At 38.4% G+C, this 12,755-nt stretch overlaps 1 protein-coding gene across 1 annotated transcript in view; it reads right to left on the reverse strand.

The window, feature by feature from the left end:
* The window catches only part of stxbp5l (syntaxin binding protein 5L), a 44,363-nt gene extending 33,721 nt beyond the window's left edge, over nt 1-10,642 (reverse strand). The window contains exons 1-11 of the mRNA XM_010768944.1: nt 10,628-10,642; nt 9,849-9,972; nt 6,089-6,164; nt 5,505-5,659; nt 4,887-4,959; nt 3,648-3,795; nt 2,974-3,041; nt 2,581-2,621; nt 1,679-1,893; nt 1,369-1,544; nt 1,048-1,173 (exon numbers count right to left, since the gene is read on the reverse strand). Coding sequence (XP_010767246.1) covers nt 1,048-1,173; nt 1,369-1,544; nt 1,679-1,893; nt 2,581-2,621; nt 2,974-3,041; nt 3,648-3,795; nt 4,887-4,959; nt 5,505-5,659; nt 6,089-6,164; nt 9,849-9,972; nt 10,628-10,642 — 1,217 coding nt within the window. The remainder of the gene's footprint in view (nt 1-1,047; nt 1,174-1,368; nt 1,545-1,678; nt 1,894-2,580; nt 2,622-2,973; nt 3,042-3,647; nt 3,796-4,886; nt 4,960-5,504; nt 5,660-6,088; nt 6,165-9,848; nt 9,973-10,627) is intronic.
* Nucleotides 10,643-12,755: the final 2,113 nt, after the last annotated feature.

Consider the following 12,755-nt stretch of genomic DNA (forward strand, 5'->3'; position numbering starts at 1 on the left):
TATGACAGATTAGCCTTTTCAACCTTGCATCACCATGTACCCTGTCGCTACTGCTCCTGAAAGCTGCTATTCACTGGCCAACACGCTGACCTTCACATGCTTTATTTAGTGTAACACCTGAGGCCACAGAAAAAAAAGTGGGGTTGTTTTGGCTGGCAAAGGTAACATTTGCATGTCATGATACCTCAAACCGACTTTTAAATACCACCCTAAACCTGTGCATGGGGTCTATTACTCCACAAATATAAACTGAGAGATAGGCCAATGTAGAAAAAGTTACAGGCAGGCAGATGGATGGAAATACAATACTGTGTGTGTTTGAGAGTCAGTGTATTAGCTGATTTCGGCAGGTTGAACTTTGAACCACTTGCTGCCATCTGAAACCATTCAATGCAATGTTTCTTACAACTTCAATAAAGAAGACAAAGACAATAAAAAAACAAAACATCTTGGTCTCTAAGGTGGAATCCTGGTGACACTTCCTCTATCTGCTTTACTTCATATAGTGCAGCGCGGACAGCACTATAAAGCTGAAGGATGGTGTTAAGTTTAAGCTACTGTCGCAAAATAAAATAAGAAAAGATAGACAAAGCTTTGTCCTTATATATATCTTTATATCATGACTAGTTATAACAGGGATTGCCTTCCTGAGTGCGGACGAGCAAAGATATGTAATCAATTATGGACAAATTATGTAAGCAATGCCTTGCCATATTCAAAATGAGATGGATACCTAGATAAACCAGCTGATTTGCATACTATATCTATATGCATGTTCAACTGCCTCTTATAGCACAACTCCTTACTTTCCTCAAACATGCTGCGGCACACCTGTACCATTTTCAGGCGATTTGTAATCTATAAAAGAAATATATTATACAGGGTTTCTTAGAGACTTAATGGAGCTTATAAATGGATACGTGGGCATGGTGTTGGGCAAAGAATTACGATCATTTATAACATGATGCGTTGGATGAAGTCTGATGAGGAATCAGAGTTATCTAGAGACCAGCAGACAGAGAGACTGACATTTATCTGCAGACTTACAGGCCATAGGCAGAGTTGATGTCCAGGCTGGTGATCTGTTGTGGAGGTTCTCCATCGACCCACAGCAGCTGGATGACCAGCTCTGCCTGGTAGCCAGGAGGGACCCTGACCATCCGCTCCTTCACCCTGAAACAGACATAAAGAAGAGTTGAAATACTAATATTCATACAGTAGTCAGTGAGAAAGAGACATGTTTGGTGGAAATATGAAAAATCACTTTTAATGTGTAAATAAATAACTATAAAGATCAAAGAATTCATAAAAAATATATTTGTTTTGTCATTTGTTGCAGAAACTGTGTTGTGTGAGAGGGGATCTCACTTAAGGCAGGGGATGGTGTCTTTGTTCCCCTCAGGGGTCTTGCTGCCGGGGCTGGCTGGGTGATAGTGGTGGGTCTGCGGGGAGTGGGAGCCGGACTCAGAGAAGCACGGGTTGTTTTCATTGTCGGACGGAGAGATGACATCCTCCGACTCACACTGTAGGCGCACCTCCAATGACTGAGGATGATACAACAATAGGGATTATTTACATTAGATCTTCCTTGGAAAGAAAACGGACAAGGCTAAGTTTAAGAGAATTTCAGAGAGGAGTTTCTCATCATTTCCTTTACTCTGCTTCTCCCCCCTCTCACCGTAATCTGAGTGTTGGCATCATATTTGCTGAAGCGATACAGAATGATGTGAGCTGATATGCCGACCACACAGAGGATACGACTCTGGGGGCACCAGCTGACCATCTGGACAGCGAAGGGGTCTTCCTCCATCAAGTCAGCTGCCCTGCCTTCTACTGGCTTTGGCTTCTCAAAGGCTTTGGAGGTCTTCAGCTTGTACAACATCTGTAGTGTGACTGTAAGACAACATACCAAAAAAGGCTGTAAACATGTTTCCATTAAATGCACTGAAGACTTGCTCTGTCATTGGTTTTGCAGGGGAGTTAAAGGATCTGACTTGAGTCATTTATTGATTTATTTGATCATAAATATATGTTAAGTAGTAGAAACAAAGATGGAACAAAGAAGAAAATAAAGAAGATATTAGAAAATGAATGACAAAACATTAGATGATGGTACAAAAACACAACCTTATTTTGACTTGGAAACACATTGAGGTTCAGACCCAATGTGCAATATAGCACAGAGTACACATACAAATAAAATTGTTTAATGTGTCCGTCTTATTATCATGGAAGGTTATCATTCTTAATAACTAGCATGGCGAGATTCACAGATAACAGCTGTCAAATGTCTTTGCAAAGATTTTGAAAAAAACCCCACATATTTACATGCTGTTTTTTAGTGTGTATCCATCTGTGAAAGTGCCAAGTCCCTTATTGTTTGTAGACCGTCTCCTATGACAATGGCGCTTTTAATTAGTTGTGAGCTCAAAGACCATGGCAAATCTGAAATGACTTACCCTGGGATTCATGAAACAGTATTGTTCATTTGAGCAAGCTGTGTAACAAAAGCCTGAGATGAACACAATAAGTCCCTTCGGTATAGCTCACAAATATGGACAGCTTAAAGAGTGGACTTACTTGCAGATGCGTCCCAAAACTTAATTGATCCATCAGCATGTCTAAAGAAAGAGGAAGACAAGATCATTTGTCTATTAGGAGAACTAGCTAATAGGCTTAATTACTCTGGGAATTAATCAGGAAAGGATGGTAAAGTGTAAGGCATTCCATGTTGCTGCTTGCTTTAATGGCAGATATATGTATCTTAGATCTTAAAAGTCTGACAGGTGTTATTACATATTTCAAATGTTAAACTGTGCAGGGTTTGAGATTGCCTAAAAGCAGACAACTCCCAATGCATCTGTTGAGAAGAGGTTAAGATCCCTATCAAGCATATACACTTATTTCCCAACAGCTTATGCTAATGGCCGCCATGTGTATGGACTTGTAAAGTCTCTATTATGTCTGACTTACCCTGTGAGAATGATCTCTGGGTAGGTGTTGCAACCTAACGTCCACAATCCTCCGGCAATCGGCCACTCCTGACACGGTAACAGAGAGAGTGATGAATCTTTTCAAAACCCAACGTCAATCATCTATAGTTTTTTCTGATAATGTAAAGATTGAATGATATTCCAAAACATATATTCCATTAGAAAACACAGAGAGATCATGCTGAGGATTTTAGCTTTGGTTTCCAACAGCACACGCTTTCATCCACAGATACAAAACTGATTACACTGATTCATACGGTAATGATAACCCATTATTTATTTCAAGTTCATTGCAGTCATTATTTTCTGCAATTGAACATTTTTCATACATTGTGAAGATTCAGTAACCTTGAGAAGCTAAAGGAGTGATATGAAAACACTATTAGAAAACCGCCTTTATGACTTCTATTGTAGTATCTTTCAATAAAGTATAGAGAAATCACTCGATAAAAGTTTTTTTTTAATGATCCTTTTACTTTTGACTTGCTCAGGCACTCACATCTCCCCTCCCCTACTCACATCTCCCCTCCCCTACTCACATCTCCCCTCCCCTACTCACATCTCCCCTCCCCTACTCTCATCTCCCCTCCCCTACTCTCATCTCCCTCCCCTACTCACATCTCCCCTCCCCTACTCACATCTCCCCTCCCCTACCTTTTGGCTATAGCCGGTCTTCTTGTGTTTAGCTCCTATGGAGTAGAGGATGGGGATAAGGTTGGGCGGACAGTCCGCAAAATAGGCCGTGCAGGTGACTGGAGACTCGTGGATGTCCATGGGGTAAGGATTCTCACAGACAGGGTAGCTGCAACACATGTGAATTTGACATGTTTTTGCATTCAAGATTCTAAATCCACTCTTTGATATGCACAGTAGCCACAGTAGTTCTCAATTCCTAGGCACCGCCAACAGTGCCTAGGAAATATAATTAAGACCTAAAAGAGCAAGTGAAACATATTAGATAGAACTTTATTAAGGGATACAATTGTGCAAGTAAAATGCACAAACAAGTCAACTTTGTACAAGATGAGGTAAAGTAGAATGTAACATAAAATACTGTACAGTAGAATAATTACTGTGTGTTGTTAATTCAATACATCAGAGGAATACCCATATAGCTCTATGAACCTTTATGTATTTATGTAAACAAATTACAATTGCAACTGAATTATGGGTTGGACTGACTAAATGCATCACAATTAGCAAAACGTCATCTTTATCAACACTTTACCTCACTTTAATTCAAGCTGCGGCTGAGGTAGAAGTGACACTACCATGTAATTGCATAGAAATATAAAAGGTTCTGTACAAAATGTATAAATGACATTACAAAAGTCCTTGATCAGTGAACTTAATGAAGTGGGGGTTACTTTGCATTTAATCTACACCCTCACTCACTTAGTTATAATTAAAATGTCAATTTGATTAGCAGCTAATCAATAAACTGACAATGTGGACAAAATCTTGATAAAATAGAGGTACATTAAGCCATCAGGCAATATTTATATCTGGCACTTTTAATTGGGTTACCTAATTAACTAGGCAACCTCATTTAAAACCTCCTACTTACTATATAGGCCTCATTTGTTTTGCGTTGCTGCAATTGAACTGTATTCCCTTGCCTTAGGTGTTAGTCTGCCACAAGCGCACCATATCAGCATAAGAGTAAAGTGACATGTCTTTATTCTCTCCCTAAAGTAGAGATTTTAGTGACAGGTTAGATCCTTAACTCTTGTATGTGTTATTGAATGTAACATAGGGCTTATGTATAAATGATATAAGTCGTATTTTACTCTTGTATGATGTCAGGTGATATCATTTAAATTCAAAAGTGGATTTTGATATCCGCCACAAGCAGCTTAGCAGCTTTAAGGTACTTTTCTGTGGAACACGTACTTGCTCTGTGTCAGATCCACCACGATTAAGTCTTTCTCCAAAAGCACCACCACTGCATAAGGCTCCTGGACCTCTGCGGGATATAAAGCCAAGCTGTCAGGTTCATGCTTTTTCCATACTCACATCAGTTACAACCACACAGGATAAAACAATCTTTAGAGTGTTGTTAGGATACTATTTCATTTATCTACAGCCTTATTTGAACCTCAGAAATGTTTTAAAACCAAAACGAGTTTCTGACGCTAAAGTTGAATATTGTACATTCGAGTCACATTCACTGAATAGCTGAACGTTGTTTCCAAACACTTGCTGCTGTTTTGGAGACATTTACATAATGTTCTTTAGGTATGAAATATATTCAACCTGAATCACAAAGAACAAACATTTGAAAAAACATTTGAATACAGAATGTTTTTCATCTACCAGAGGTAGAGAAGGGCTTTGAGGACTTCGAACATGTCTTTCTTGAGTGTCAAATCTTTTGGATCTGTTACTTTGCAACTGTTATGGTTACATCAGCAGAACAACTCCAAACTTGTACTAAATCTGGTTGGCTTTAACACTGAGCTAAACCCAGAAGGTAGGACCCGTTCTATCATTGTCATCGCCTTCACTCACCGTTGTTGTAAGGAGTCTCGCAGAGTGCCATGAACTCCACTATAGGATAGTCCATCTCCAGCACGGTGATGGCCTTGCCGTGCATGATGGTTAGCGTTGGCCGCCGCCCCGCCTTGTCATACGAAAGCCCCCCCGAGAAGATGACAAAAGGTTCGCTGTAGTGGTGAAAGAACAGAAATGAATAAATCAACTACTTTAGAAAATATTATAAAAAATGTATTTGGATTTAAATTACAGTTCTATGCCAATAACCATAAGCAAACAACTAAATCAAAAGAGTTAGTAAAATAATGAAAAGATAAAAATATGATTTTAAACAGTTGTATTTCAACTAACGTGTTATTTCCCCTACTACTCCCCATGAGTCAATTACAAAATAATATTTTGCCAAAATCACAGAATCGTTTTGTTTCTGTAGTAAGTGCTTTATGATTATTAACTTGTCAAGAGCAACTTTCTTTTTACTTCACTAATTGATGATAAAACCACAGGATTTCCATTGATTATAACCCATTTAGAGTTTAGTTCCACTGGTACACATAATGAACTCATGCAGTTTTAATATTCAGTTAAAAAGCACACACCTGCTCCTCGAGGTCTTGTACTCCACTTTGAGGATGGGTTTACAGGACTCCTTTCTTCCATCCTTCTGTATCTTTCCTGAATTAGAGGAAACATAACACGAATGGACAACATTAAATAAGACAAAGGCACTGAAAATAAAACCTTTGTTGCCATGTAAGGAACTGTTTGGGTCACGTTTCTGTGTAACACTGTAGTGAGCTGCTTTTATGTGTGGCAGATCAATTGCTCAAATCAGAACACTGTAGTTAATGTGAATAAAAAAAAAACACAAGATAAGAGAATTAAAGGGAAACTGCCGCCTGACAACAGGAAGTTGTGTCCTTGACAGAAAAAGCACTGCCAGGTTTTAAAAAATCCAATAAGAAAACACAAAATACAATATTTCTCACAATGTACCAACAGAAGATTTAACAAATGTTAATATAAACATACAACTCTGTTTCAAGAATCTTCTTTTCTTGCATTTTATTTTGCATAAAACCTCCCTAACGGCTATATTCAATGAATCAATGCAACACTTAAAGCTCATGATTGTACAGCTGTAATTATATTGTAAGTTCTAACAGCAACTAATATGTCTCATTTTACAACAAACCCTGGCATAGTCAGAGAATATAGAGTGCTCTCCCGTATCTTTTCAATTTTCATCTGTACTAACAAAGGCAGACATTGTTTTGTTTCTTTTCTATTTTCCTCTTTCGTTCTGATTACTGTGAACTGTGTTTCCACTTCTTTTCTGGGAATGGCAGATCATTATCAGAGTTAGCGCATTACAGAGAATGATTTTTTCTCCTGCTTCGCATAATGAAATGATTATGCCTTTGATATAAAGAGGACGTCTCTCAGCCGGAAAGCCAGAGGGACCTTGGGTTTTACCTCGTAGGCGCAGTGCTCTTAACAAAGCCCTTTTTTAAAGTGAAACAACATGAAAGGAATAAAGTCTTCAAACTGGGAGACTTCACAAATGAAATACAGACATTTCAATTATCGCTATCACACTGGATTATACGGGTACCGGTAACACAGAGGGAGGCCGAAAGTCAATCATTGGCACACATCGTCCACATTGCAACGATTCAAAGCCAGTAGATCAGCACATTGTCCCTTAAGAAAACAAAAATATGTAATGTGTGTGGGAGCGAAACAACCGGAGGGAACTTGGGGATTTTAGCCTTTGAAGACCATTTACATGCACAAAAACCTATATTACACACTACAGGAAATGGAACACTCCCAAAAGCAAAATAGAGCTCCTTTAAGTCAAAATAAAAAGTTTTGTCATCATATGATACAATCTTGGCGACATTATATTTTCTACATAAACTTGTAGAAAGTGTGATTTTCAGCTGTTCATGCATTGCTTCTCATGCGGAAAACTCTATCAGCCAGCCAAAGCTCTGGGTGACGGTGACTTATCATCACAGATAAGGCTCAAAGGTGCTGGATTACACACTGAAAGGTTTCAGCAGGAACAGGGAATATCAGGAATAAACTATTGTAAGCCTTTTTATTGGACAAGCACATGGCTATACATACACGTAACATGTGATTCCAGTCTCACTATATGACCATTATAGTTGCATTTACAAAATGTATTGCACCCTGTCTATTATAAATGTCATTTTTTGTTTCCACGTTTTCAGTTCAGTCTATCCTTTTTAAATAAATGTCACTGCTCAATGTTCTGCTCTCAGCATCGTTGGTGTCCTTTCCCCTTGTGGACATCGCTCTACTCCTCCTTTCCTCTAGGTTTTATAGTAGCCCACATTCATTCATGCAAGCACTTAAAAAAACACAGTTTGTTCCTTTCCTCAGGGACACACATGACCCACAGCCTTGAATGCTGTCTTCCAATCCTGACCCGGTGTTTGTTAAAACTAAAGTGACAAAGAATACAATAGCTTCTAATAGGAAAGTTATAGTTCAGACTTTTCTTTTCCGTCAAGTATTTCCAACATGGCAATAAAGATACAGTTATATATAAATATACTAATAGTTTACTTTGAAAGGTGCATAGACTCCCTATCTCTGGTTAGGTAATTATATGCAAAATACTAAAACATATGATAACGTTGATGAATCGTTAAATCATTAAAATTGCGACTGCTGCTGATTTATTGTCATGACAAAAACATACGTGTCTTTATGTATACAAAAAGGGATGTAAGGCTGGATAATTGATATGGCTTATGGTTGTTTTGCTCATGGTAGTGCAATGTTTTGATGTTGCTCCCACAGTAAGTTCAGATCGAGGTCTCCCTCTAGCTAAGATGCCTGACCGAGCACGACCGGTGACATCAGCATCCAGGAAGCAAACGCCACGATTACCAAGTTAATGTGAGCACTGAGGGATTTGAATGAGAAATCACAACTCTCTACAGATGTGATGGTTGTGGTGGTGTGATGATTAGCTTACAGTGCAAGAATCAGCAAGTTTTTTAAATAATGTAATAATAAATGTGTTTATTTACTACTTTCAAATAGGGTGATTGCACTACTGCCAGGTGATACCATGTTTACTGTCTCTGATGTTTCAGCTTTCTCTCCCCTCGCTCTTCCCCTTCCTTTCACTGTCACCCTGTGCGATACCACATATCTGACACATATCTGGCAAATAAAGCATCTGCTGGCATTTAACCACGCCATCAGGCCTGTTGCCCCGTTCCTATCATTCAATCGCCCACATCCTTCCCTCTTGCCTTCCTGTTTTTTGATTTAGCCTCAGATCACAGCTAACATCAAGTGACTATTCATCACCAGAGATATGACACGGTCAGGATACCCTGCCAGTGCTCAAAGCACGCCAGAGGAGGAGACAAACAGACGGGGGATCAGTCAGAGGCAGAGCTCATGGAGATGCATGTGGTGTGAAAGTCGTTCATCGAAACCAGTGTACCAGTTTTCTTACCTGACAGCCAAATTGCGGCCGTGACAAAAAACACAGTCATTTTTACATTAGCTTTATCATGTATTCTAAGTGCTGATACCTGGCAATAAGATAGGTTGAAAAATACATAGTTGGTGGCTGGTTAGATTCAGAAAAAGCATTTCTGTATGTCAGGTTAAAACACCAGGGAACAATCCCTTTATTATTAACTAAACTTTTCTGTTACAAATTGCAGTTATTACAGCTGACAAATCTGAAATACTTTTCAGGCAGTAAGGGGTACAGTACAATTTTACCTTTTTCATTATGCTTTTTTTGAAGAAAAAGCCTTTCTGTGGGTTCACAGGTTAAAGTAATGTTTTTTTCCATACATAAAACAGAAACATTTGCATAGACTTTTCTTTTTGCGGCTGCTTTTAATTGATATATTCATATCTCACACTGCACTGTAACCTTTATTCTTGTACCTGTGTTATTCATGTATTATTATCTTTGCTTTTAAATGTATTTAAATGCCATTTTATAATATGTTCCTCTTAATGTCTTTCATTTTTAGTAAAGCACTTTGAAGTGCCTTGTGTTGAAAGGTGCTATTTAAATAAACTTGCCTTGCCTAAATAACAATACAAAACATGAAGCTGGATTTATTGTCTGCTTAGATTTCCTGAAGGTGTTTGAAAAGCAACCCATGAAGTATTCATTTTAGCTTAAATTCATGAAATTAGAGGTTGATGCTCAAGGATATTCAATTTGTGTCGCTGAATTGCAGTTGCTTACAGCCCAAGGTCCACGTTTTTACAGCAAAGGATTATCAAAGTTTCATTTTGTTAAGTAACTAAAGAAAAACATGTACACTGTGGGCGTGTTCTCACCATGAGGGAAGGTGACCTGGAATGGCTTGAGGGTGTTTCTGAGGTTCCACATGGACAGGCTGCCGTCTGAGTGACTACACATGAACTGCTTCCCTTCGTGATGCCAGCCGGCTGAATGGATGGCCTGGACAGATAAAACATTGGAAAAACATTAAAACAAGCATGCGATGAACATTACACAGTGTGTCAACATATTCAAGATTAGTTTCAGAATCTCTTATTTATTTGAATAAAGGGACAAAGGTTAAAATGCCTTTTCCAAATACAGAAATGTACTTTATAAGCCAAACATCTGCCAAACAACCTGTTGCTCTATTACGCTCCTATAAAAAAATACTATAGAAGCCACTCTCTGCGGTTCTTATGTAGAAACAGAAAGATCTTAAGGTTAGGGTTGTACTGCAAGTAACATAATAACAACATATCCACAGGGAATTGAAATGCTTTATATGTATGGCTCTGTGGCAGTGTTCAAGCTTTGAAAACTGACTTTCAGTCCTGTGATGTGCATGCTGAGAGACCCCAGTTAAGTGCAGCAACAAATGATGCAATTTCTGAGCCAAAACAACAATAACAAAGCAGTAATGAGGCTCAGAGCAGAAGCCTGCTTTCCTTTCTTTGCCCTGCACTCACTGTGTATCTGATGTTGCCTTCTAAGCACTCAGTGTACTCGTCGCACAATTCATCAAACAGCCACAGAATCTATAATCTGCCTATTTAAACCTGATGCTTCCTTTTTCCTGTCATTTCAGTGTTATTTCAGTACCCTTTACACCCACCACTGTCAAAGCCATGTTCCCAAGAGGAGCCATTGGGGTCATTAGGAGATATGTCACAGAAAACCAATAAAACACATTCTCGGCTGCACACAATGTGAACATCTACAACAAAAAGGAAAATCCTGCTTCAATTTTCTTTTGGCCAAACATCAGAATAATGTAGTTATTGCCCTTGCTGGAGATAATGCACATCATTAACATTGCTTCTACATTTAAATGTATGGAGTGTATCCTAGAAAGAAGACCTCCTTTAAAACATATTTGACTGCTTGTTATGTCAAATGCATAGAGGTTATTATAAAGTTATGCTGTGAGGGCATTCATTTGGCATTACATTATTTGAATTAATTTTTCCCAATATGCACCAGCTTTCAGTATTTAAAATATGTGATTAAGACTTAGGTGCATGACCTTAAATGTTTTAATGTGCAACATTTTGTTTCCAGATAAAGTTAATGTCAAGTAAAGCCAGATCACAATTTTAGATGTTTTTTTTCGCTTTTTAGAGAGCTTCAAGCCTACATAGTTAGTTTCCTTCACCAACTGTACATTTGAAGCAGTGCTTTTTGAAAAAAAAATGATACAGACCTTTGTAATGTTTGATTTATGAGCAGGAGCATATAAAGGTTTCCAATTACACCAGAAAGAAGCTATGACGCTGTACTTCCTCCCTTTTGTCTTTGGGATATAGTCGTTTTCTGTGTACTCTGCTGAAGAGGTGTGAGACATGATGCTGTGCAGGAGGTGAAGCACATAAAACAACATTAATGAATGTGAGCAGGATGTGACTCTTCACAGGAGACGGGACAGGAGATGAGAGGTGGCAGCGGATGCAGAGGATAAGTGCCATGAGGTGAAAATGTCTATACATAATTGGACAGCCTTCTGGGGAAAACCTGGTCTGATTAAGAGAGACGGCATTCATCCTACTTTGGAAGGTGCAAATCTCATTTCGGCAAACATTTCAGGGCTTTGTGGACTTAATCCATGACAAACTGGAGTTGAGACCAGGAGGCAGAGTCGCAGTCTTACACGCTTCTCTGCGCTCTCTCCTAGGCAGTCATCCATAGGAATCCCGAACCCAATAAAATACCCAATATTAACGGTGTGTGTGTCTGCCCAAGGACAATTTAAGGTAAAACCTAATAGAGGTGTCATACATAATAACCTAATAAAAGTAAATGTAACAACTACTACAGTGCAACAAAACAGGAAGATTAAATGTGGTCTCTTAAACATAAGATCTCTAGCATCTAAAGCAATATTGGTAAATGATTTAATATCAGATTATAATATTGATATATGCTGTCTCACTGAAACTTGGTTGAGACATGAAGAATATGTCAGCATAAATGAGTTGCAGCAATCTTTGACTCAAGTTTACTTATCAATACTAAACAAAAATTAAATGATACCTCCTTTGAAAGCCTCATTTTCAGTCTTACGCATCCGACCTGGAAAACTTTGCAGCCAATCTTATTTGTTACAGTGTACCGTGCACCAGGTCCTTATTCAGAATTTTTATCAGAATTCTCTGAGTTTTTATCAACTTTGGTACTTAAAACAGATAAAGTAATTATCGTAGGTGACTTTAATATTCATGTTGACGATGATAAAAATAGCCTTACTGTTGCATTTAACTCTATATTAGATTCTGTTGGTTTCTGTCAGAGTGTAAATAAACCAACCCACTGCTATAATCACACTCTTGACCTTGTTCTGACTTATGGTATTGAAATTGAGCAACTATTAGTCGAACCGCATAATCCTGCTTTATCCGACCATTTCTTAGTAACTTTTGAAGTACTGTTACTAGACTACAAAGCATTAGCCAAAAGCTCCTGCAGCAGAAACCTATCTGTTAGTGCTATAGCCAAATTTAAGGAAGAGATTCCACCAATACTTAACTCGATAGCATGTCTGCATGTAGGGGAGGAAACTTATACAAAATGTACACCACCCCAAATTGATCATGTTGTTGATAGTGCTACAGATGCGCTGCGAATAAAATTAGACTCTGTTGCTCCTTTGAAAAAGAAGAAAATAAAACAACATAGATTAGCTCCATGGCATAATGCCGAAACCCGCAAAATAAAGCAAAAGTCGAGACAACTTGAAAGGATATGGC

This window comes from Notothenia coriiceps, unplaced genomic scaffold (genome assembly GCF_000735185.1).
Source record: "Notothenia coriiceps isolate Sejong01 unplaced genomic scaffold, NC01 NC01_scaffold00006121, whole genome shotgun sequence".
Taxonomy (NCBI): Eukaryota; Metazoa; Chordata; class Actinopteri; order Perciformes; family Nototheniidae; genus Notothenia; species Notothenia coriiceps.